At 38.5% G+C, this 24,324-nt stretch overlaps 1 protein-coding gene across 1 annotated transcript in view; it reads right to left on the reverse strand.

Moving 5' to 3' along the window:
* ZWILCH (zwilch kinetochore protein) overlaps positions 1-24,324 on the reverse strand; it is a 38,935-nt gene that overhangs the window by 4,349 nt on the left and 10,262 nt on the right. The window contains exons 6-16 of the mRNA XM_006886633.1: positions 24,015-24,170; positions 21,824-21,895; positions 18,828-18,921; positions 18,046-18,105; positions 17,153-17,254; positions 16,333-16,412; positions 13,318-13,474; positions 12,290-12,318; positions 11,501-11,637; positions 8,066-8,161; positions 4,271-4,383 (exon numbers count right to left, since the gene is read on the reverse strand). Of these exons, the coding sequence (XP_006886695.1) occupies positions 4,271-4,383; positions 8,066-8,161; positions 11,501-11,637; positions 12,290-12,318; positions 13,318-13,474; positions 16,333-16,412; positions 17,153-17,254; positions 18,046-18,105; positions 18,828-18,921; positions 21,824-21,895; positions 24,015-24,170 (1,096 nt within the window). The remainder of the gene's footprint in view (positions 1-4,270; positions 4,384-8,065; positions 8,162-11,500; positions 11,638-12,289; positions 12,319-13,317; positions 13,475-16,332; positions 16,413-17,152; positions 17,255-18,045; positions 18,106-18,827; positions 18,922-21,823; positions 21,896-24,014; positions 24,171-24,324) is intronic.

Raw genomic sequence — 24,324 nt, forward strand, 5'->3', positions numbered from 1 at the left:
TGACATACTTTGGACATGTTGTAAGGAGGGACCGGCCCTTGGAGAGGGACATCATGCTTGGGAGGATGGAGGGACAGTGCAAGAGGGGAAGACCCTTTATGAGGTGGATTGATTCAATGACTGGGTAATCGCAATGGGTGTGTTGTCAGAGGCAGTGCGATTGGCATAGGATAGAGCAAGTTTTGGGGTTGTTGTACATAGGGTCGCTATGAGTCACAAGCCACTCAATAGCACATAACAACAACAACAGCCACCACCATCACCACCACCACCACCACCACGTTTCAGAAAAGAATTTCTACTTAGGATTTGTAACCTTAACTAGACACATACCCACTTTTTTTGCCTCCTAAAGACTGACTTTTGTCTTTCAAAAATAAATGGTCAATTAACATTTAGATGGGATTATGTCCACTTGTTTCCATATTCCCATCATTGTGGACAACCATTTCCTGAGTGCCTGCTGGGGGAACACACTCTAATGGACACTGTTTTTCACCCCCATTAACTCCAAATCATCAGTCTGTCTTTCTATGGCAGCAAAAACACGCTTTCCTCTCTACAGCCTTCCTGCTTTTGATGTTAACTGTTTTATTAAAAACCATCATACTTTTAGATGTCTTGAAAAGTTACTATTTGACCCACATGCTCAAATCCTATAAAAAAGTGTCTGCCTTCTTCAATGCATGTGATCTTAAATGCGAAAAGAAATCATTACTGGGCTTTAGATGTATACAATTCTCAGGAGCTCCCTAAGAACAGGCCACGACTTATACAAATGAGGTCTTTCTTCGTGAGTGAATCTAGCTTTGGGCCAAAGGTCACTGAATAATTTCAAGACAACACATCAAGACTATTTAATGGTTAAAAGAGGTCATAAAGTTCAAGCCAAAAGGGAGTTTTGGTATATTTCTAAGCAATTTCAATTAAAAAAGCTTTTTTAAAAAAAAAAACAAAAACTCAAACCTCTTATTTTCATAAAAAGATTAGATTACTACTTTAGAAAATTTTTTATGCTGTATATATTCTAACATCCAAAGTGACTTTCCCAATTTTCTATTGCAGCCTGTATCAAAAAGATTTTACAAGCTCTGAGCTCAGTGAGTAACTGTTTACTCAGCATCACCAGGAAATGGGTTTTATCTTGCATGAATTTTGCCTTAATAGACTTCTCATTTTTACACAATAAAATTTTAAAAACTGACATTTTCCAGAAACATAAGACATATATTGTCATCTTAAAAATTCTGTTCTTAATAATAAAAGTAATTTTTTTTGCAAAAGAACAACAGATAGGGATAAAAATGTCTAAGTGGTTGCTTCTCAACTTTAATTATACAATAAACTGGCCCAAGAACTTTAAAAATTATTGATATCCAAGTTCCACAACTTCAGAGATTGGACTTAGTCTGAGCATTACGATTCCCAGTTTATTCTAACATTTAATAACATGAGGATCCAGCACTACCTGCCCCGTCCCATCCTCAGGGTGAAGTTTGGTTATAGCTTTCCAGAACTTCTTCTAGTCCCAGTTTCAAAGTTTGGTTTTTCAATGCTTGATAAACAAGAGTGCAATAACCTTCTTCATGGGTCATTCTGTACATGTCTGACTACTGATGAAACTGCTAGGCGGAGGACAGGTTCCTTTAAAATTCTTGTGACTATGGATCTCCACAGACTCTGTACCACTTGACACTCCCACCAGCAGAGTGGGGTGGCTGCTAGTTCCCATGTCTCTGCACCTGTGTGGCCCTAAAGTCTACATTTCTACTCATCGGACAGGGGAAGGACAGATCTATATAATATAAAGGGGGCTCCAGTGGCTTAGTGGTAAAGAGTTGCCCTGCCAATACAAACATATGTGGTTCAAATCTACCAGCTGCTCCAAGGAAGAAATACAGGCAATCTCCTGAGATCTATTGCCTTTGAAAACCCACCAGAAGGTCAGCTGTGACTCAAAGATACATAACAACAATACACTCTAAATATGCATTTACCTTATCACAGGTGGAGTTGTGAATTTTTTATTTTTAAGATGCCCTATGAATTTCCTTTTTATCTGGTTCATGTACCATGTTATCAATATCTTTAATGACTGATTTGAAAGTTCTTCATATACTAGAGAATACAGCCTTTTCTGAACATGAGCTGCACACTTAGTTTACTATTTGTGTGTTGTTTTGCTTCTGTTATCTTTTGTCAGGCAAAATTTCTTCTATTTTTGTTAAGTCAATTCTCAATATTTTGTATCTTCCAGGTTTTATAATCACACTTGAGAAGACATGATGTTGTTGTGTGCTGTCGAGTCAGAGCTGGCCTATAGCTGACCCTTGCACAGAAGACTGCCCATTCTTCTCCCACAGAGCAGCTGGTGGATTTGAACCACTTCCCCTTGGGATTGTAGTGCAGCTTCTTATCACTAGGTCACCAGAGCTCCCTTGAAAAGGCCTAGCTCTCAGGACAATCCCTTCAGATTCTTTAGGATTACTGCAGTTATATTATAAATAGCGCTCTAATGGAGAAAGGAAGGCAATGCTACCAAGCCGAAGGTGGGTGACTTTTAATCTGCGGCCCTCAGGCCTGTCCTTCATTGTTTTTGTTCAGACATTCCTCTAGGTCGTATAGCCCTGGTGTACAAGTTGCCATACAGCAGTAACTTGTGGTTGCTAACACTGTGACACTGATGTGTCAAATGTGTTAATGGCTGGTTACCCAATGCAGACAGAGTGGGGTGGAGTTCCCCGATTAAAATAAGCTTGGGAGGAGGAGTGGCATCCACTTCCGTAATAGCTTGCCTCCGGAAACCTTATGAACCTAGAGAGAGGATGAGACACCCAAGCGTTGAGGACTCTCCTTCATAGTGTCACTATGAGTCACCTGCAACTCAACAGCACTTACCACCACCACCACCACCACCACCACCAACAACAACAACAACAACAATGGAGAAATAAAAATATAAACATTTTCTGGAAAAAATTTTGTAAAGTATACAACTATGTTATATGTGGCCTAGTGGTAAGAAGCTGTGTTACAATCCCAAAGGCACATGATTCAAATCCACCTGCTGCTTCTCGGGAGAAGTATGGGCAGTCTCCTCCTGTGCATTTAAATTACCTCTGAAAAACCCACTGGAGGATCAGCTATGGGTCAGTGCCAACTCGAGCAAACAACAACAACAACAACAACAACAACAACAAGCAGTTGTTTACAGACCGTGGAAATCTTGGACCCTGTCTGAAAAAGATCAGATTTATTTTTAGTAATATTTCTTTTAGCAATATTATTATAATAATCATTTAAGACCTATATAAATAAGACAATCTCTTATGTGCTATCAAGTCAGAACCAACTCATAGTTGATAGTGCAGCGGGTTCTCAGAGATAATAAACTGAATGGGAGATTGCTCATCTTTCTTCCAAGGAGCAGCTGATGGACTCAAACCTCATGCCTTTGGGTTGGCAGAGCAACTACTTAGCACTAAACCACCTGAACACCCTGAATAAGACAAAAGCACCATCCAGTCCATCTGGATACAGGTAACAGTTTTAGTGGCTGAGTGGTTAAAAAGCTGCACTGCCCATTTCCAAGGTATGTGATTCATACCCACCACCTGCTCCGTGACAGAGGACAGGCAATCTTCTCCCATGCGATTTACAGACTCTGAAACCCACTGGAGGGTCAGCTATGAGTTGGTTCCAACTTGACAGTATTCCAAACAACAATAACTGAAGGAGGAAGACTTGGTGAGCCAGCTAATTATCCTTTAAAATATTTTTATTTACCTTCTCTTAATATTTTATATATTATAATATATATAAATTTCTACTTAATATTATATTATTATTAGAAATCACAATACTTAGTCCAGCCACCGAAAAGACACTAGAGCATAAATACTATCATTACTGTTTTAAACACTGTACAAAAGTATAATGTATGAACAGGCATTTAATCATTTATTTTCATGTCTGTGTCTCCACCATTTTACTTACTTCAATAAAAGTTCCTCTTCCTAAGATATAATACCTTCAGGATTATTACATTTTGAATTTTTCTAGGCCTTGAATTTGTATAAAACTCTTGATAGAATAAATATGTTCTACACCTAGAGTTTAGAAAAACCAATAAAAACAGGTATAACCTGTAGGCTTTTCTATCGTAACAAATCTTAACTTTATAGCACTTATAATGATGACCCCCAGCAGTACGCCTTTGTGCATTTTCCACTGGAATAATTTAAAGGAATCAATCACAAACCACCATTACCATGTTTGCTAAAATCCAGATGGTCTACTGGTGGGTTATCGCTTAGTTGCCAAACTGTCTTCACCTTCTTTTGACCACTACTTATTTCCACTCTCCATTTCTGTGGCTTCTCACTATGAAATAAAATAAAAGGGGCGGGGGGGGGGGGGGGAGAGTTATTTTCTTCCTTCCTTATACAGTCACTTAGTGATAAGAACTGAAGAAGAGATAAACTCAAGAATTACAGTCAAGACAGGGAGAGGACTAAGAATGCAAATGACATCAGTAGAAAATAAAAAGGCACAACCGAAAAATACAGCATATGATGTGTTCCAGGGCAATGGTGGTGGATGCGATCCTGTTATTTCTGATCCCAAAGGACAGAGCAGGACTTCACCTTATGGCTTCCCAGGCTGTAATCTTCATGGGAGCAGATTTCCAGGGCCATTGGGTGGATTTAAACAGCTGACCTTCTGGTTTAATAGTCAAGAGCTGACTGCCAGGGCTTTTTATGGGGCAAGAGAAGAAAGGTTTCTAGCTCAGATTGGAGAATCTGGAGTTAGAGAAAACTCGGAGATTGCAGCACTGGAGATGAAATGACAAGAAGTAAGTTATATAAAGAGGGGACAGGGCACTTGGGATGAAGGTGTGGTGTAGGTGTTGAGGGTAAAGAGCACAGCGCCCAAAAACACAGAGGGGAAAGGGAGACACGGGAGGATGTGGCCCCAGAAAGGCAGCCTGACAGACCCTTCTTTAAAATTTTAACAATTTTTAATTGGTTTGCATACAAACATTCATACACTGTGTTTCATTCATGTATATTGTGTTTTATTCTACGATTCATATTCCTTGTATTTTCTATCATGAACTATACTGATTGACTCCTATTATTGCCCCATGTGATAGACCATATTAAGGCACCATAACACTGTCCTAAAGAAAGGAAACAGGAGTCACAGAAGGACTTTAATAGATTGATGTCAGGGTGGGATTTGAATTCTAGGAAGACCACTCTGGCACTGACATAGAGAGGAAAGATACTGAAGGACAGAGCAGTTAGGAAAAATGATTTGACCACAATCCAGGGACTAAAGGATGCAGTAAAGCACTGATGACGGGAACATGTAGAGAAGGAGACAGATTCAAGGGCTATAGGAAGGAGAGAGGTTGGTAACCATTTCAAGGAAGGAGTTGAGGACCACAGAGAGGGGGTTAGTCTCAGTTCTCCACTTGGGGTATTAAGTGGAGAGTAAATAATCGTCATTTGAGAAAGAAATATGGGAGAAGAAAAAGTTTTAGGAAATGGATGAGGATTTGATTTTAGAATTTGAATTGCCTACTGCTTTGTCTTCTCAAGCTGCCCTTGACAATCTTCTGTTCATTTCTTTTACTTTGGAATTTCTCCCTTGTTCTGGCTTCTTAATGTTCTAGTGTAATTTTCAGAGTCTCTTCTAACATCCATTTTGGTCTTTATTTCCTCCTCTGTCCTTGTAACAACCTTTTGCTCTCTTCATAGATGATATCTTTTATGTCATTCCATAACTCATCTTGTCTCAGTGTTCAATGCTGCAAACCTATTCTGGAGGTGATTTTTAAATTCAGGTGGATGGATTCAAGGTCGTACTTAAGATTCTTGTGACTTAATTTTCTTCAGCTGGATTCTATGAAGAAGAATGTGGCATCAGGATCAGAGAAGGAATCATCAACAACCTGTGTTATGCACATGACAGCACAACCTTGCTTCCTGAAAGTGAGGAAGACTTGAAATGCTTGCTGCAGAAGATCAAAGCCTTCAATATGGATTGCATCTCAACATCAAGACAAAAATACTCACCACTGGACTGATAAGCAACCTCATGATAGATGGAGAAACTACTGAAATTGCTAATGACTTCATTTTACTTGGATCTATGATCAATACCGTTGGTACCAGCTGTCAGGAGATCAAGCTCTCTGACATGGACCTCTCCAAATTACTGAGGGCAATGGTGTCAGTTTGAAGACTAACATGTACCTGATTCAGGCCATGGTGTACATTGGTATACATCACTTGGTATACATCGGAGACCTGGATAATGAATATGGAGAAGAGTACTGAATATCCCATGGACTGTCAAAAGAACAGATATGTCTAAATGCTCCCTAGAGGCAAGAATGGAGAAACTTCATTTCACAAACTCTAGCATATTGCTAGGAGAGGTTATTCTTTGGAGAAGGACATCATGCTTGGAAAGGTGGAGGGTCAGAGAAAGAGAGGAAGACCCTCACGAGATGGACTGACATAGTGATTGCAGCAATTGGCTCAAGTATATCAGAGATGATGAGGATGACATAGGGTAGGACATGGTTCAGGTCTGTTGCTTATAGGGTTGCTATGAGTTGTACTTGACTTGATAGCACCTAACAACAACAACACAGGACATTGATGTTGGAGATTCATATTTAGAAACACTGGTCTGAAACTCAGAAGACAGGAAAAGCTAGAATTATGGGTTTAGAGCCATTGTTGTTGTTGCTGGATACCATGGAGTCAGAACCAATTCAAAGCTGCCCCTCCACCAGGTTTTCAGAGGGAGTCAATTACATGGGAAGAGACTACTCATCTTTCTCCATCGGAGCAGCTGGTGGATGTGAAACATGTTCCTTTGGGTTGGCAACAGAACTCCTTACCACTAAGCCACCAGAGCTCCCCAAGTCATCATTAGGACAGAGGAGATGAAGTCTTGAGTCTAAATTCCATCACCCAGCAAGGACAGAAAGTACAAGAAAAGAAAATGGAGAGGACAGAATTCACATAAAGTGTGAAAACTCACATCAAGGAAGAACTATTCTTGTTCGTAGAGGTAAGTTAGAGAGGTAGAATTAAAATTAAGACATTAAGTCTACGTCACAGAATCCAAGGAAGAAAAACAATTTTAAAAAGGTAATAAAGTTAAATGCTGTAAATTAAGCAAGAGAAGGACTAAAATATTCAATGGATTTGGCAATTTGATCACTTATGCTTTTACTAGAGCACTTTCAGGGGTTAGCTAAGGAGGAACTAAACAAGGAGGGTGGAAATATGAAAGAAATTTCAGGTATGCTGAAGGAAGAGTGAGAGGCCCCTTCAGTGTCTGTGTGGACGATCAACCTGTTATCTCATCCTGACAACACATGTCCCCAACCCTCATCCTTTTACTCCTCCTCAAGGTCACACACTCTTGACCTTGTAGTCATTACCCAGATATTTCCCTCACCCTACCCCACCCCACTACACCCTCTATCTATCCTTTCCCTTTTAGCTACTTATTTAATTAGAAAGAATAACAAGAGAAAAATGAAAGACTAAAGGCCCTGGTGGCCTAGTCCTAAGGAACTGCACTGCGAACCCAAAGGTTCAAGGTTTGAGTCCACCAGCAGCTCCAAAGGAGAAAGATGAGCAATCTCTTCCCTGGGGAGGGGTGGGCAAGGAGAAAGGTGTGGCAATGAATGAATGGAAATTCAAAACCTCTGTAAATATTTATTAAAATTAATAACAATTTAAAAAGAAAATTAAAAAAAAAAAGACATTAAAACACACACACACAAACCTGTGGGAGGGTCAACTATGAGTTGGTTACAGCAGCACCAACAAGAAGGCCCAAACGTCTAAAAGAAGGCAGACAAAGGACTGGGAGACAGAGGAACCGGGAGAGAGAACTATCCATGACTGTGGTTGGAGAGCTGGTTACAGAAGACAGGGGGTTTCAGAAGAGGAAGCAGCCCCATGAAACACGGATCCCAAGACTGCCCCAAACATGGCAGACTCAGGTGTAACTCAATCATTAAACTGCTTACCTTTGATATAAGTTTTTCATAGCAATTGGTCGGACCGGCAGCTCGAAAATGTGTTGCTCATTAAGAGGATTTTGTTTATAATACTTTATACAGGATCTAAAAGATGTAAAGAAAAATCACTTTTGGAAAAGTGTGCCATGTACAGAAAAAAGCGCTCTGGTAGTCTAAAATTCATTAGGAAATAAAACATTTCAATATCAACATTAGTTCAGGATCACAGATATTAAACAAATAAAATCCACAAAACTTGGGTTATGTTTTGTTGTGTTCTTGTTTTCTCATTCACTTTAAGTAACACTAAGCATAATTCTCATAAATATAAACTATATTTAAGATGACTTCAAATAATGGCTTCCTGGGGAGATAGAAGTATTAGAAAAGAAAAAACAAACAAACAAAATAATAGAAAAGAATCAAAGACACAGCTTCCACATGTTTTTTAGAGTTTGGGAGTAACTCACTAAATTAATGAGAAGATCATCTTTTAGAGCCTATAAGCCACAATCATTTTAAAAGATCTCCTTTACAGTTGAGGTAGATTCTAACTTGAGGGGTAAGGAAAAAGAACTCTAGTCCTTCCACTGTTATTACACGCCATTAAGGCAGAATTGAGTGACAGCAGACCCCTAGCAGATTTCCAGAGGCTGTAAATCGCTTGGGAGGAGACTGCCCATATTTCTCATGCGGGGCATAGCTGGGGGATTTGAGCCAACTTTGCGTCGTCAGTGAAACTCCTTAGCCAGTAGAGCTCCCTAGCCCTTCTACTAGATGGTTCAATGACTTCTAATTTGAACCTCTGAACACACATAAGACATCAACAGCCCCAGTCAAATGGATTGGAAAAATCTCTAGAACTATAGCAGTCCTGTTGACAGAGATCTGGTAATAACATCTCATTCCATTATCACACAGACAGCTGGACTGATACAGATATATAGGGATAGTTAGAAAGGAGAACTAATATTTACTAATCCCTTCCTCCTCTGAACATAAAACCAACCCAATTGCTGTTGTGCTAATTCTTCATCATGGTGACCCTGCATTTGGTTTCTGAGGCTGTAATTTTTTTTTTAATTTTTTTTATTACTTTTTTTTTTTTTTAATGTGTGTACCATCAAATCATATCTGACTGATACAGGAGGAGATTGTTCCTCCTTCTTCAGCAGATCATCTGGTGGATTCGAACCTCACATCTCTGGAATTGCAGTGCAGCTTCTTGCCAGTAGGCCACCAGAGCTTGCCGAGGCTGTAAATTTTTAACAGGAGCAGAACCACTCATCTCCTTTAGAGAAACTGGTGGGTTCATAGTGTTAATTTTCCAGTTAGCAACACAACATGTAAACCACCACCATCAGTGTTACTTTATACAAATTGTTGTTGTTGTTTTGTACCACTGAATTGGAACTGACTCATGGCTGACCCTCCAGAGGGTTTTCTTTTCTTTTTTATTTCTCGTCATTCATTGTTGCACTTTTCTCCCTGCCCACCCCTCCCCCTCAATTCGCTCTTCTCTTTGAAAATTCAAAGAAAAATTCTTTCATTGTTTTACAATCCCTCCTCCAAAGTCCACTCCATTCTGCAGCTTTCGTTCTGGACTCCTGTCATGGCAACAATATCTAATCATATATCCCTTTTAAACAGTTCTCTCCCTCATCTGTTTCAGTGCAGTATACATAATTTATCCCTTCTCTCTCAGTCCCCCCTCAGCCCCAATGTCAATCTCGTTTTACAACAGTGGCACTACACAAGATTTGTCCTTTTGTGACTGAGATATTTCATTCAGCACAACATCGTCCAGGGCTTCTCTATCCATTCATTTGTTGATGGGCACTTGGGTTGTTTCCAACTCTTTGCTATTGTGAACAAAGCTGCAATAAACATGGGTGTGCACCTCCATAGGGTTTTCAGATGCAGTAAATCACAAAGGAGAAGACTGCTGCTCATCTCCCTTGAGCAGCTGGCGGATCTGAACTGCTTGCCTTTGGGTTGGCAGTGCAATTCCTTACTACTAAGCCATCAGAGCTTGCTTACACATATTACATCACTTAATTCCCACTAGAAATACATGACTTTATTAGATCCTTGTTTTAATAGATGAAGAATCAAGATTCAGCAAAAGGAAACTTGCTAAAGGAAGCTGTAAAGTCAGAGTCAAATCTGAATCCTGAATTGGAAGCCTTTCCCCTAAGACTCCACCTTAAAATCATTCTGTTATTTTGAAGACAGAGCATGCAGAATCTACTCCAATGAGTAAAAACAAATAAAAACAAAGCAGTGCTGAGTAGACCTGCTGCAGTACTTTGTTTTTATCTAGATAATAAAACTGAAAAATGCTGACAGCATTGATATTTATGGCTTAAGTTGGTTGCTTATTTTCCCCTGGCAAGTACAGTGTACCTGAAATAGATGTATTGATACTGCACTTCTAATTTTCCAGCTGGCTGTATCTGAAATTTGACAGAAGACCTTAAAGGATCAGGTAAGGAAGTACTCACCAGGAAATCTTAATAGACTTAACTTCTTTGGAACGGAAATAGATTCATTGCATCTTCCCTCCCAACATTACCCCCTCCCCAGGAGATTGCTCATTGTCCTCTTGAACCATGGTATATCAGGACCGCAATTCCCTACAGACACTGCCACCAGGGCTCCTTTGATGTAAACTAAAAGAAGGTAATCTGAAAATGGTGCTGAGTTGTAGATCCAGATTGGGATTTTGAGTGACCTCAGAGTATTGTGACTAATGCTTCCTTTAGTGCATGTTGGTTTGGACACATTACATTCTCCAACATGGAAAATGAGAGTTGGGTGCTGGATTCTACCACCTTTTCCCAAAAAACTAGGCATAATCCTTTCTTGAAAAAAGGAGAAAACCTTAATTTGTCACATAGAACATTCCATAGTTTGTTGTTTTAAATAATAAAAAGGTAATGTTTGCTGGAGCTACATGAGATTAAATGCTTGTATTTTAATGGCCAAAATATATGCTACCATCAGACTGCTTGTCAAGTGTGGAACACAGCTGTTAAGTGCTTGCTGTTTAAACTGGTTTGGGTGGAGAAAAGGGAAAAGAAGCAAAGTTGTAGAGGGTAAATATTTCCCTAATAATTTCATTTATTCTGAATACTGATCTCTAGGGTGCAATGTCCCTGGAAGAATGAACTTTACAAGAGCAAAAGTATGAAACTAACCTATGGCTAGACCAAATTCAAATGATTTATTATCTTGGGCCAGATGATGAGTTTTTATTTCATTCCTGGTATGCAGATGATAGTTTATATATGTGGAGAGTGATGCTGGGAGGGAAAAATCACTTATAAAAATAAAAATAAAGATAATATACTTATGTTTTCAAACAAAAAAACAAATGAGTACACATTCTGGCTGAAACAATCTCAAGAGCACGAGGTAAGTAAACAACTGGAAAATACTTACTGTGTTAAAGAGAAGAGTAGCTCGTGTTGAGGCTTAATGAAAAGCAAGCAACTGACTAATATTTCTAGAATATGGTGGAGTTTCTGAACACGAGAAACCTGTTCTTGTATCTCTACAGATGAAGAAATGAAGAATTCCTGTCATGAGAAATGTGCAAGCAAAATCAGGAGTTAAAAGACAAGTGGACTTCGGGAAGATACAGCTACACCTGCTAAACCGAAATTTGGATGCTAATAATTGGGGTGAGGCAGGATTTACCACCTTTCGGTACTATTTCTCAAACTAACATGTAAGTAAAATCTTGATTGTGAAATGTTCAAAGTAAACCATCTTACACATTCTTTGACAGAGACAAGTTGCAAATGGCTTCAGTAAGGAGGCCAACACTGTTAATTACATAACCCAATCAACATCAGAAGGAATGAATGGCAGCCCCCCCAGAAAGTTCTTGTCTAGTTGATGGAGATGTCTGTCTCTAGAAATGGATGGTAAACCTGAAGTATTAAGAAATTAAACAAGTCTCCACTCACTTAACACTGGTAAATTGGGGCAGCCCTTTGAAAAGCTCCCTGTCATTGTCGTTAGCTATTTCTTATTGCTTGGGCCACAGTCAGTTCAGACTCCTAGCCACTTAGATCTTATCTTTATCCTCCAACTAATAAAGGATATGACTGTCTTACCGGTTTTCTAGGACTTTGAGAACAGTCTAATAAACCACAGACACTTAATAACCCTGTGCAGAAGACTGAACAAAGGAAAATTAATGTTAGAACAAAAAAATAAACTCACCAAATGATTCAAAGATGCAAGCTCCTGGCCTATTAAAGAAAAACAAAACAAAACACATAAAATGTTAACTATTGTCTGTTACATAAAAATATACCCTTGCTGACCCGCCTGTGGATTTTCAGAGGCAGGAAATCTCAAGGGAGAAGCCTGCCCACTACATTATCACAGCTGATGCCTAATTAAACAACCATGTGTTGAGTATTACATCATCATCTCATAAAACGATTTTTACCTACTAGTTCTAGTGGCAAAATTAGGGAAATCTTTCATCTGCTCTTTTCCGTAAAATGCTTGTCTGTCAGATATTGTTTTAAATCTGAACATCCAAACTGAGACAGACTAAGAAGGAGGACTGGCCATCCACTTCCGATATAGCAGGCTTTCGAAAACCCTATGTACAAGAGAACACACTTAGATTAGCAGAGAGGGCAATTGGCACAGGACAGAGCCGGGTTTAGGACGGTTGTACATAGGGTCATTATGCTTTGCAAGTGTTTCAATAGCTCGATGGCATTAACAGTTCTAGTGGCTTAGGGGTAAGGAACTGTGCTTTCAACCCAAAGATACATGGTTCAAATCCACCAGCTGCTCTGTGGAAGAAAGATGGGCAATCTCCTCCTATGCAATTTACTGTCTCTGAAGACCTGCTTGAGGGTTGCTAGGGGTCGATTCTGACTCAAAGGCACACAACATTAACCTCAAAGAATCTCAAAATACTTAAAACTGAAAAAAAAAGTGAACAAAAACCCAACTGTACTTTTCTTCAAAATCTTTTTTTATTTTTTCTATTATTAATCTCAACGAAAATTTACAGACACTTTGGATTTCCATTCATTCATTGTTGCATTGTTCTCCCTGCCCAACCCTCCCCCTATTATCAAAATCTTTACAAGGAGAAATGGAAACCAAGGCCACAGACGGAAGTATTTGTCTCACAAATACTCCCACTGGCACATGGGAGAACAATGAAAAGGGAAAAGCAGAAAGATAAACTCTGAGACTATTTATGGCTGACAACCGTGACTAACCTATGAAAAAACTGATGTAGTCTTTCTTTAATTTATCCAAACCAATTTCCAAAAGCATCAGAACTGGAGTAGTCCCACTGAGAGAAACTGTGTCCATGGTTCCATGATATGACTGGTGAATTAGCTTACTCAGCAAACTCTGACTTCCACTATGGAGCTAGAAATCAAGAAAATTTTTTAAAACTAAAGTGAGCAATACAAACTATTTCAGTAAGCAAAAGAAATTAGTTCTAAGTTAAAAATTATAAGCTTAAATTATAGCCCCCTGAACTAGAAACAATTTGACTAAAAGCCCCTAATATCAGAAATGCCATTTCTAACCTCATTTGCTTGTGAAGTCCAAAGAAATCAAGTTTAAATTTAACTTCTCTAAAGTACTGAAGAGCAACAATGTCAGTTTGGAGACTAAGGTGTGCCTGATACAGGCCATACTCTGCAATTACTTGCTAAGCATCAGAGAGCTGGACAATAACTAGAGATGATAGAAGGAAAATTGATACCTTTGAGCAGTGATGCTGGAGGAGAGTATTAACACGATGCCTCACACTTTTAAATTGACGACCGTGCTTAGAAACACATATTTTTTGTTATAGCCATCATTTGCGGCAACGTGTTAAATATACCATGGATGGTTAGGAAAACAGGTTCGTCCTAGAGAGGGTGACACCAGGCTACTCCTTGGAGGCAAGGATTCTGAAGCTTTGTCTGACTTAATTTGGACATGTTGCAAGGAGGGACCAGTCCTTGGAGAGGGATGTTACGCTTGGAAGGGTGGAAGGACAGCGCCAGAGAAGAAGACCCTCAATAAGATGATTTAGTGAGTGGGGTAATGAGGGTAGGTATGTCAGAAACAGTTAAGATTGGCACAGGATAGAGCATAGTTTAGGGATGTTGTACACAGGGTCGCTATGAGTCACAGGTGACTAGACAATAACAACACTACCACCAACTGACTGAGTGGAGCAAACATTTATGGACTTGACTGCTGGCCAAAATATTGGTGCTTAACGCCCACCCAGAGGAGAGCATGAAGACAAGGAGACAAGCTGCAGGAGACAAGCCTGGTGATTTACTTGCACAACCCCCTATGGCTGGTTCTACTCTGTACACACGAGACTGCTTAGAGTTCAAAATGACTGGTGAGTGCCACTGAGTCAATGGTGACTCACAGCAATACCATGCAACAGATTAAGACTGGCCTACAGAGTTTTTTGGCTATAATCTATAGTGAAAGGAGCAGATCACCAAGCACTAAGCCTTTCTCCTGTAAAGCCACTGAGTGAATTCAAACTGCAATCTTTCTGTTTGTAGCCAAGCACTTAACCACTTGCATACCACCTGGGATCTTCTCACAAGATGCAGTTCCTCCAAAGAAACATCAGAGTTGGTCCTTTAAATGTGACAACTGGGAATTCTCTTTAATTCTTCGCTGATTTAAATGTTATTGGGCATCTTTTCCAAAAACAAACACTTTTATCCACATTAAAAATCCACTGCCAAAAAAAAAAAAATCTACTGCCAGAGGAAGTCTTCCTCAAGGCTCCACGCATGGGTCCTTACGAACTCTTTTGGCAACAATATCCAACACGGTTACTTGACAATTTGCAAATTTAAGAGTCATGAGCTCATACATCTAACATTCCCAATATTATTGATTTAATGTTGCATATTTGTCATTTTCTCACATCGATCAGAATAGAGCCAATTTTCATCAAAACTTCTTTGTATTTTTTTCTTTCACTTTAAAAAAAATTGTGTTCCCTTCTTTTGCACTCACTGTATACAGAAGGGTTTTACCTGTAAACATCTCACAAACACAGAAAATTCTAAAGAAAAATTCAATGGCCAATTAGGTTACCAGGCCTCTGCTCTTGAGTATAGTGCCCCTATGAACAACTGATCTGAAAATGCCCTATGCTCTGCCATCTCCACACTTCCTGATACAGTAGAGCACACCTGGTTGAGGGTCTTCCTCTTCTTCTCTGACCTTCCATCTTTTCGAGCATCATGTCTCTCTCCAAGAGCTGCAACATTTTGCTCTTAGTCATTCCATTAACAGTGGACATGCAGATCATTTATAAGATTAGCTACCATGAGTGAGACTTTGATGGTTTTCCTCAGACATGAATACCTGATGCCTCCGTACTGTGAAACCCAGAACCCACAGGAATGCCACACCATCATGGGTCCTACAAGTGCGTGCCTTTGGCAGGGGAGTGTTTTACTGCTTTTCAATCGCTCTCTATTAGTGGAAAATATTGGCGTTTAAATTCTGACACGTTTCCTCCTTAAACAGGTTCTGGCTTTTGCAGGTTTTACTGTATTTGTGTTTATCTGCTTAGGATGGACTTGATAAAAAGGGCAAGATGCATTTTAACATGTTGCCGCAAATGACGGCAAATGTGTTTTTAAGCATGGTCCTCAATTTTAAAAGTGTGAGGCAAAGTGTTAAGGATCTTTATACACTATCAGGGAGCTCTTGTAGCCATGTGGTAAGAAGCTGCACTCTCAAAGGCACACAGTTCAAATCCACTAGATGCTCCGCAGAAAAGAGATGATCAATCTCTTCCTGAGCAACTGGTTTAGTGCCTCTAAAAACTCACAGGGGGGTCAGCTAGGGGTTGGAATTGACTTGTTGGTATACAACAACAAAAATACACTATCAAAATAGCTTTTTCGAAAAGGTATGTATGTCAATTTGTACTTTTACCAGCTGTTTCCAAGGGCAATCATTCCCAGTAACTATGACATTATTAGTTTATATAGATTGAGCACTTACTATAAGTTAAACAGTAGGCACTTTATATGACTAAATTGCTAATACTTCAAACAGCCCTATGAAGTATCTATTATTACCCCTACTTTTCAGATAAGGAAACTGGACACAGAAAGATAAACAGAATCTAACAAAGTTCACACAGCTGGATTTGAACTCAGCCAGTCCTCCCCAGGGTCTGTCCTTCACTATTGCACTATGCTGCCAAGAAAGCCTCCTCCACGCACCCTGACACTTACCCATGGCTGGATGTTACCACGCTGCAGACTCTGGATGATCAATGTGAAACATTTCACCAGGTCCTGATAGGAAATGACACCTGGGAAACAAGTCAGTGGAGCATTATCCTCACAATATTTCTGCAGTCAAATAGGTCATTAATAGGAAAGATACACAAATGAAGTTGTATTTGTATCTTATGAGTGAAGAGGAGAAAGGAAGCTTATAGTAAATAGATATTTTTTTATAAAATTTATTCCTATTCTTCTGAAATACATATAACAACAAAATATGGAATGTTTCACAAATTTGCACATCTCTGTATTGTTCCAATTCTGGTATCTGTGCTGCTGAAGTGAGCACAAGATAATATATATTTAAAGAAATCACACTAAGATTTTCACAAGAGGATGTAATTAGTAAATTTTATTTTTTTGCAATTAGTAAAATATGTTGTTGTTGTTGTTGTGAAGTGCCATCGAGTCGTAGGTGACTCATAGCAACCCTATGAATGAAAGACCTGGACACCTGTATAACTTTCATCCTTTCTCCATGTTTTATTTTTCTTTACCAATTAGTATTTCACTAAGATACAGTTTTAGTTCATGTAAGATAGAATAATAATCACATAACTCTTACACTAAAAAAAGACAGGAGGGAAAATAGCTTCTATAAATTGCTGTGTCACAGCACACTTCTCAAGTACAATGTGCCAATGTACAGGTAAATTTGAAACACTAAGGATCGTATTTCCACCAAGGTCATAATTAAATGACTTAACAAATAAACCTAAGAAAGACTAGGAAAGTTTTTTACTTGGCAATCAGAGCCAACACGTACTACTGCTCATTTTGCACCACAGCTGCTCAGCAAAATCAAGGTCGCCCCGCGCCGAGAACATGCTCTCAAGGGAACGCTCCGCCGCAGCAGCATCGTGCTTTACTGTCTGAAAAGGGAGGAAACCTCTGAGAACAAGCATTCATTAAAAAAAAGAACTACAATTGTGCAAGGCAGACTTTGAAATGCTACTCTAAGAACATGTAGTTCTGTGAACACATATAAAGTGAAAAATTAGACTCTTAAAATTATTTTAAATCTCTGGTACCTGAAAATAAGAATTCAACATTCCTTCTATGTGATAATATTTATTAAATTATATTTTAATTGTCTATATTTTCCCTATTCATTAAATGATATTATATCTAGCTTCATTTAGTAATTTAATCTACTTTTTAAAGTAATTCGATCTTATGGCCCCTAACTGCATGGTACTATCTTTAATATATTAGCACACTAAAGTAGCAATACATTGTTATTATTGTGTAGCACTGAGTAGAAACAATTCATAGCTGACCCTCTAGTGAGTTTTCAGAGCCAATAAATCACAAGTGAGGAGAATGCCCATTTTTCTCCCTGGGAGAATCCACCAGTTGGTGGATTCGAACTTTGTGCCTTTGGGTTGGCAGTGCAGCTCCCTACCAAGTAATAGCCTACAGAATCAATGTACAAATATACATTCATTTCTACTTCTTTGCAATCAAGCAACTTATATTTGTATTAATTATCTTTAAAAAGTTATTCTTTCATAAGAGAACAAAACAAATACTAGCACCATTAAAGACAAATAAAAGCTGTCCTGGTTGTACCTGATGCATTTACACTAATACAGCATGAATGATAGTGGTATAGCCCAATTTTTAAAGCTATTTCAGTTTACATTTCTAACTGATAGCAATTACTTACCTCTGTGTCTTTTTTTGTAGAATCATCAAATTCATCCGGTTTATTTAAGTCTAGAAAGTGGTAAAAACTTATTAACTCCTTATTTTCTTTTTCTGCATCCCAAGTTATTTCCACTTTTCAAATGGCAAATGGGGATAAAAGAAATATAACTAGGCATTTCAAGAAAATTATTCTCCTAAAGCAGTAACAAACAACTACCCCATCAGCTGTAACATCACCTGTAAACATGAACCATAAGGTGGTATGGGAATCCCAGACACACAGTGCTGGGGCACATGGTAGGTGCTCAAAGGTTCACACCACTCTTCTGTGGCAATCTCAAATATGCATCTGTTACATAAAACTTAAACTACAATTTTTAAAATCTCTTGACCTTTTACTAGTAGCAATTCTGAGCCAAATCTGGACCTTTCTTCTCCATGACAGATCTCATCATCTTTTGTCTATCCCACCAAAAAGAATGTAGCTGCTGTTGTTGTTAATTACTGCTAAGTCAGAATCGACTCATAGTGGGCCCTGCAGTGGATTTTCAGAGGCAGTAAACTGCAAGGGAGGAGGACTGCCCATCTTTCTCATAGGGAGCAGCTGGTGGATTTGAATCGCGTACCTTTGGCTTGGTAACGCAATTTCTTACCACTAAGCCACCAGAGTTTCCTACCAAAAAAGAATAGTAAATCTAAAAAGACTGTTTATTTTAATCTAGAAAATTACAAAGTATCAATGAAAGAAAGCAAACAGACAATATACAAGGGCAAATTAGGAAAACAAATACCATTTAGAAATTGTTGCACAAGTTCAACAGCAGATTTCACTTCCAAAGGCTCAGGCCACTCAGTTACACCAGTCCTCAAACCATCAGCTAACACCTATTCGACAGTGAAAAAAAATTCAACACTGTTAGGTGAAAACAAAGATGAATCAGTAAAGACACACTTAATAAAGTTAACTGTTACTAAAGGTCCTTGAGTATTTATCATGTTAGGACTGTTCTGAGTAATGGAATACAAATAGCATCCATAGTCATTAGTTGTTGATTGTCATTGAGTTGAGCACGACTCATAGCGACCCTATGAACAGAAGTCTGAAGCCTTTCTGTAACTATCTACATTTATCAAAGTTCAGTTTCCAGAGGCATGTTGTTTAGGAAGTGGATGCCACTCCTACTTAGTCCTCATAAACATCCTATGAAGTCGATATTACTATTATCACTATTTTCCTGAAGTTAAGAAATGCTCAGTAACTTGACCACAGCCACACAGTAGTAATCAAGAATGTCACTTAATTTGAAGATGAGGCCATGTGCACAGAGGATCCAAGACTGATGATTCCAGGCCCATCCTGAAGATCACTGCAATTTTGGTTAAGGACAGACAATATAGATGAAATAATTCAGAACACCATAAGTGAAAATTAATATTTCACACATTTATGGAAAAATAATACACATCTATATACAAAACAAGGAAAAGGGATTAAGATAGGCTGAGACTGGCAGGTAAAGATTGTCTGGAATAGATGAAGAAGACAGAATAAGCTCAGCCAGGGTGGAGGAAAACACCCAGGAAAAATGATGTGACAAATGAAATTGTTCCCCTTCAATTTGTTTAAATTCTAACTTCTATGCTTCTAAATAACAGGTCTGTTTGCAAGTGTTGTATACTGTCAAGTTGGAAGAGACCCATAGCTAATCCTCCAGTGGGTTTTCAGAGGAAGTAAATCACATGGGAGTTGAATACTTATCTTTCTCCTGTGGAGCAGTTGGTGGATTTGAACTTTGTGATGGCAGTGCAATTCCTTTACCACTAAGCCACCAGAACTGTGTTTAGAAATAGGGTCTTTAAGAGTAAGAGCTGACTAACACAGACACATGTGCTGGGGAAAGATGAAGTCCAAGAAACTCCAATGGAACCAACAAGGACCGAACTGTCCTTAAAGTCAATGCACTTAGGGAGCTCTGGTGGCCTAGTGGCAAGAAGCTGCACTGCAATCCCAGAGGTGTGTGGTTTGAATCTACCAGATGCTCTGCTGGAGAAGGTGAGGCAATCTCCTCCTGTACCAGTCAAATTCAAGCAATTCCAAGTTGTTCGGTACAGCAAACAGACAAATAGTTGCTGTGATGGTGAACACTGTGCCACTGTTGTGTCAAATACCATAATGGTTACCCATCATGAATAGTGTTTGGAGGAGCTTCCAGATTCATTCAGGTTTGGAAGCAGGAGTGATATCCACTTCCTAAACCAGATGCCTCTGGAAACTCTATAAACTCTACCAGCATAAAGAAATGGTATTAATTGGTATCATCTCATCACAGTAAAAATAGCAAAATTTAACAGAACAGCAAACATCAAATGCTGGTGAGACTGCAGAGAAACTGGAACCCTTATTCACTGTTGGTGTGAGTGTGAAATGGTGCAACCACTATGGAAAGGTGTATGGCACTTTCTCAAAAAGTTGCAAATAAAAATACCATTTGACCCAGCAATTCCACTGGGAATATACCCTAAAGAAACCATAACTGCCATCCAAGCAGATATATGCACACCAATGTTTACTGTGGCCTTGTTCACAATAGCAAAGAGCTGGAAACAACCCAAGCGCCCATCAACAAACAAATGGATATTCACACAATGAAATTCTACGCTGCACTGAAAAACAAGGAACTCATGAAATATTATACAAAATGGGTGACCCTGGAGAACATTATGCTGAGTGAAATATCTCAGTCACAAAAGGCCAAATATTGCATAGTGCCACTGTTGTAAATTGGGACTGACAATGGGGTTGGGGGAAGACTGAGAAAGAGGGGATAAATAATGTATACTGCATTGAAATAGATGAGGGAGAGAACTGTTTAAAAGGGATTTATGATTAGGTATTACTGTCATGACAGGGGTCCAGAATGAAGGCTGCATAGTAGAGTGGACTTGGGGGAAGGGATTATATAACAATGAGAGAATTTTTCTTTTACTTTTCAAAGAGAAGAGCGAACTGAGGGGGAGGGGTGGGCAGGGCAAAAAAGTGCAACAATAAATGAATGGAAATCCAAAGTCTCTGTAAACTTTCATTAAAATTAATTTTTTAAAAATGGGGGGGAAGAAATGATGTTTATTATATTTTAGAACAGAGTTCAAGTTTTTTTGTTCATAGCGTTGCTATGAGTCATTCAACCTGATGACACTTAACCACTGCTAAGTGAGACTAGTGTTGTTATATTTTGGAGGAACATTCTTCTTTGTGCATCACTCTTCGTCAATTTGCTATACTGAAGTAATCTGGGTTTACTGAAGTAACCTTGTGCCATTGAGGTGTCAAATGCTATAATGGTTTCCCAATGTGGGGGACAGTGTATGTTTGAGCTCCCAGTTGTAAAACAGGTATGGAAGCAAGAGTGGTATCCACTTTCTAAATCACATGCCTATGGAAACTCTATGAACCTGGAGAAACAACAATAGTTATAGAAAAACATTAGGTCTTTTGTTCATGGAGTACTACGAGTTGTGTTCAACTTGATGGCAATAAACAACAAAATCTCAATAAAGTTGTTTTGTTTTAAAGTTTTTTTAAAATGAGAAATAATTTGGACTTTCTAAACGAAGCACCCTCTTGAAATTCAATTTGTGCAATGAAGTGTAGATTACTGAAACATAAAATTTTGAAAAACATACTTTATTAATCATTAGCATAACTTTAAATCTCCATTATTTACAAGTAAATTTTTAGAAAAATTATTTTAGCAAACATTTTTATGAAGATAAGAGATATACTCACAAGAAGAAACTTCAGTTGTCGGTGAAGATTATTCAAAGGACTTCTTGATTCTCCAGATTCCACTTTAATATTCTAAAAATTTTCCAAAGTATGTCAGTTTTCACTGGATTGAAATCTCATCTTTTGTACATAATTATAGTTATTTATCACATATTAAAATTACACTCAAAAGATGTGAACATTATTGAAAAATTAGGGAACTATCTCATTTAGGAAGAGTATTGTACACAGAGGCAATAATGTAATTCCTGCCCTAAATTCAGGCCACATACCCTCTTTCTACACCCTAAGCAAACTGTACCTACATGAACCAGCTGCTCTCTTTCTCTTCACAAGCTTTCCTGTCCTTAAACACTGGATTTCCAAGAGGATGATGTGGTAAAAGAACTAGAAATAAATATATCTCAAGACCCTAAAAAAATTCAACAGTATCTTTCTCTCGCCCCCCCACCCTCTACCAACTAAACTGTTTTGCTAATCAAGTTGTAGAAATCACACACACAGAGATACACACACACACCCCCTCTACCAAGTAAACTGTGTTTTACTAATCAAGCTGTAGAAATTTAACACCTTTGGAAGGGAGATGGCAAATAAAAATGAAAAACTAAATTCCAATATATATTAAATTTTCCTACAGGGAGAAAACAGCACAAAAATATAATTATCCATAATCTCATGACTTCAGAGAAATCACTCTTAACAGAGCAGCAAGTTTTTATTCAGGGTTCTTTCTATGCAGTTAAAAAGAAAACCCAAACAGAACAATAAAATAGTTGAGATCTTACTGTATATACAATTACATATGTATTTTTTTTTTCTTAATAAAAAGCATTTCTAGCATGACAAAAGAAATTTTAAAACATGACTCTAAAAGACTTTACAATATCCTCCAGAGCTCTGATGGCCTATCCAGTATGGAGCTGCACTACTAACCCAAAACTTCTCTACTGGCTCCTTAGGAGAAAGATGTGCAATCTTAAATCTTATGTGATTTGTAGCCTCAAAAACTTGTTGCAGGGTTAGCTATAAATTGCTGGAAATTCAAGAGCAATGAAGTGAGTTCTGAGATAAGATCCTAGAGTCTTGGAACTGATTGCACTTTTGGGGGGACATCGGCATTACATAGTCCACAAGGATAATGTTCTACATTCTACTTTGGTGAGTAGTAAATGGAGTCTTAAAAAAAGCTTATGAGCAGCCATCTAAGGTGTAACTATTAGTCTCTCCTTGTCTGGAAAAAAAGAGAGAAGAAAGCAAAGATGTATAGAAACAGTTCAGAGAACTAATGGATCCCATGAACCTCAACCTTTACTACCTTGAGATCAAAAGAACTAGATAGTGTCCAGCTACCACTTCTAATTGCTCTAAAAGGGATCATAGTAGAAGGTCCTAAAAAGAGCAGTGGAGCTGAGGTCGTGGGAGAAATGGAAAATAAAACACAAAACATAAAATGGCCAGGTTGACTGGGCTGATACAGAATGCCGGAACCTTTAAAATCAAGACCTTTACTGACTCTTCAAACCTGAAACAAAACTCACACCTATGGCTAACTTTCAGCCAAATAATACAGGCCTATTTGGTGAATGATGACACCAGGGAGGCTTTTATTCTTTTTTTTTTTTTAAATACAAAAATCTATCAGAAAATAAAAAAAAAATCCAAAATATATCTAATCCCTTCTCTAATGTTCAACATTCAGGTTTAATTTTTAATACTTTTGAATCACAGCTACATTACTACATTGAGTATCTTTGTGCATAAATGTCTGGTAGCAATTCTGATTAGGGAATGCTAAGCATAAGACAGAAGGGTATAAAACAGTGAAGATTCTTGATGCACTGCCAATATCTGCACTTGTTTAGTACTCTTCATTACAGCAGTAATGAAAAAATCACTTGATGTTTCTAGTTGGATCCCCATTCAAGACTTTATTATTTATTAATTAATGGGAAATTCTTATGTACAATAATTACACAGGCATAGGTAATTGATACCATCAGAGATTGCCTGGTAACCCATCCCCTTCTCCTGGCTGCCTTGACAAATACAAGGGAAGCCACACCCTCAGGTCATCCAGCACCACACTCTGGCTGTATGGAGGCTACAAACAAGCAGTACCAAGTACAAGCATGTATGTGACCAGTTACAGATCTCAACAGCCCAATGAGGAAACAGGAGCTGCTCCTACCAGAGTCGCAGATGCAGAGAGGGGTGGGATTTCAAGGATCTCATCCACTGGACTCCAGGAAATATTCAAAGTGATTGTAGTTTGTGGTGCAGAGGCTAGATCATCCAAGGAAGTAGACTTGAAGAGTTCATACTGGGCAAAGCCCCTGGATGTGACCTGAAAATAGAGAACCCAGCAGGCCCTTCAGAGATGCTTTCCTATGGCCAAAATTCCTTTATCAAAACAACCTTTCTTTTTTATGCTAGAAGACTACCAAGCATCATACTTTTAAAAGTTATTTTTAACCACAAAGATTAGGAAAATGGCTAGT

This window comes from Elephantulus edwardii, unplaced genomic scaffold (genome assembly GCF_000299155.1).
Source record: "Elephantulus edwardii isolate Elephantulus edwardi_28Jun2011 unplaced genomic scaffold, EleEdw1.0 scaffold00050, whole genome shotgun sequence".
Taxonomy (NCBI): domain Eukaryota; kingdom Metazoa; phylum Chordata; class Mammalia; order Macroscelidea; family Macroscelididae; genus Elephantulus; species Elephantulus edwardii.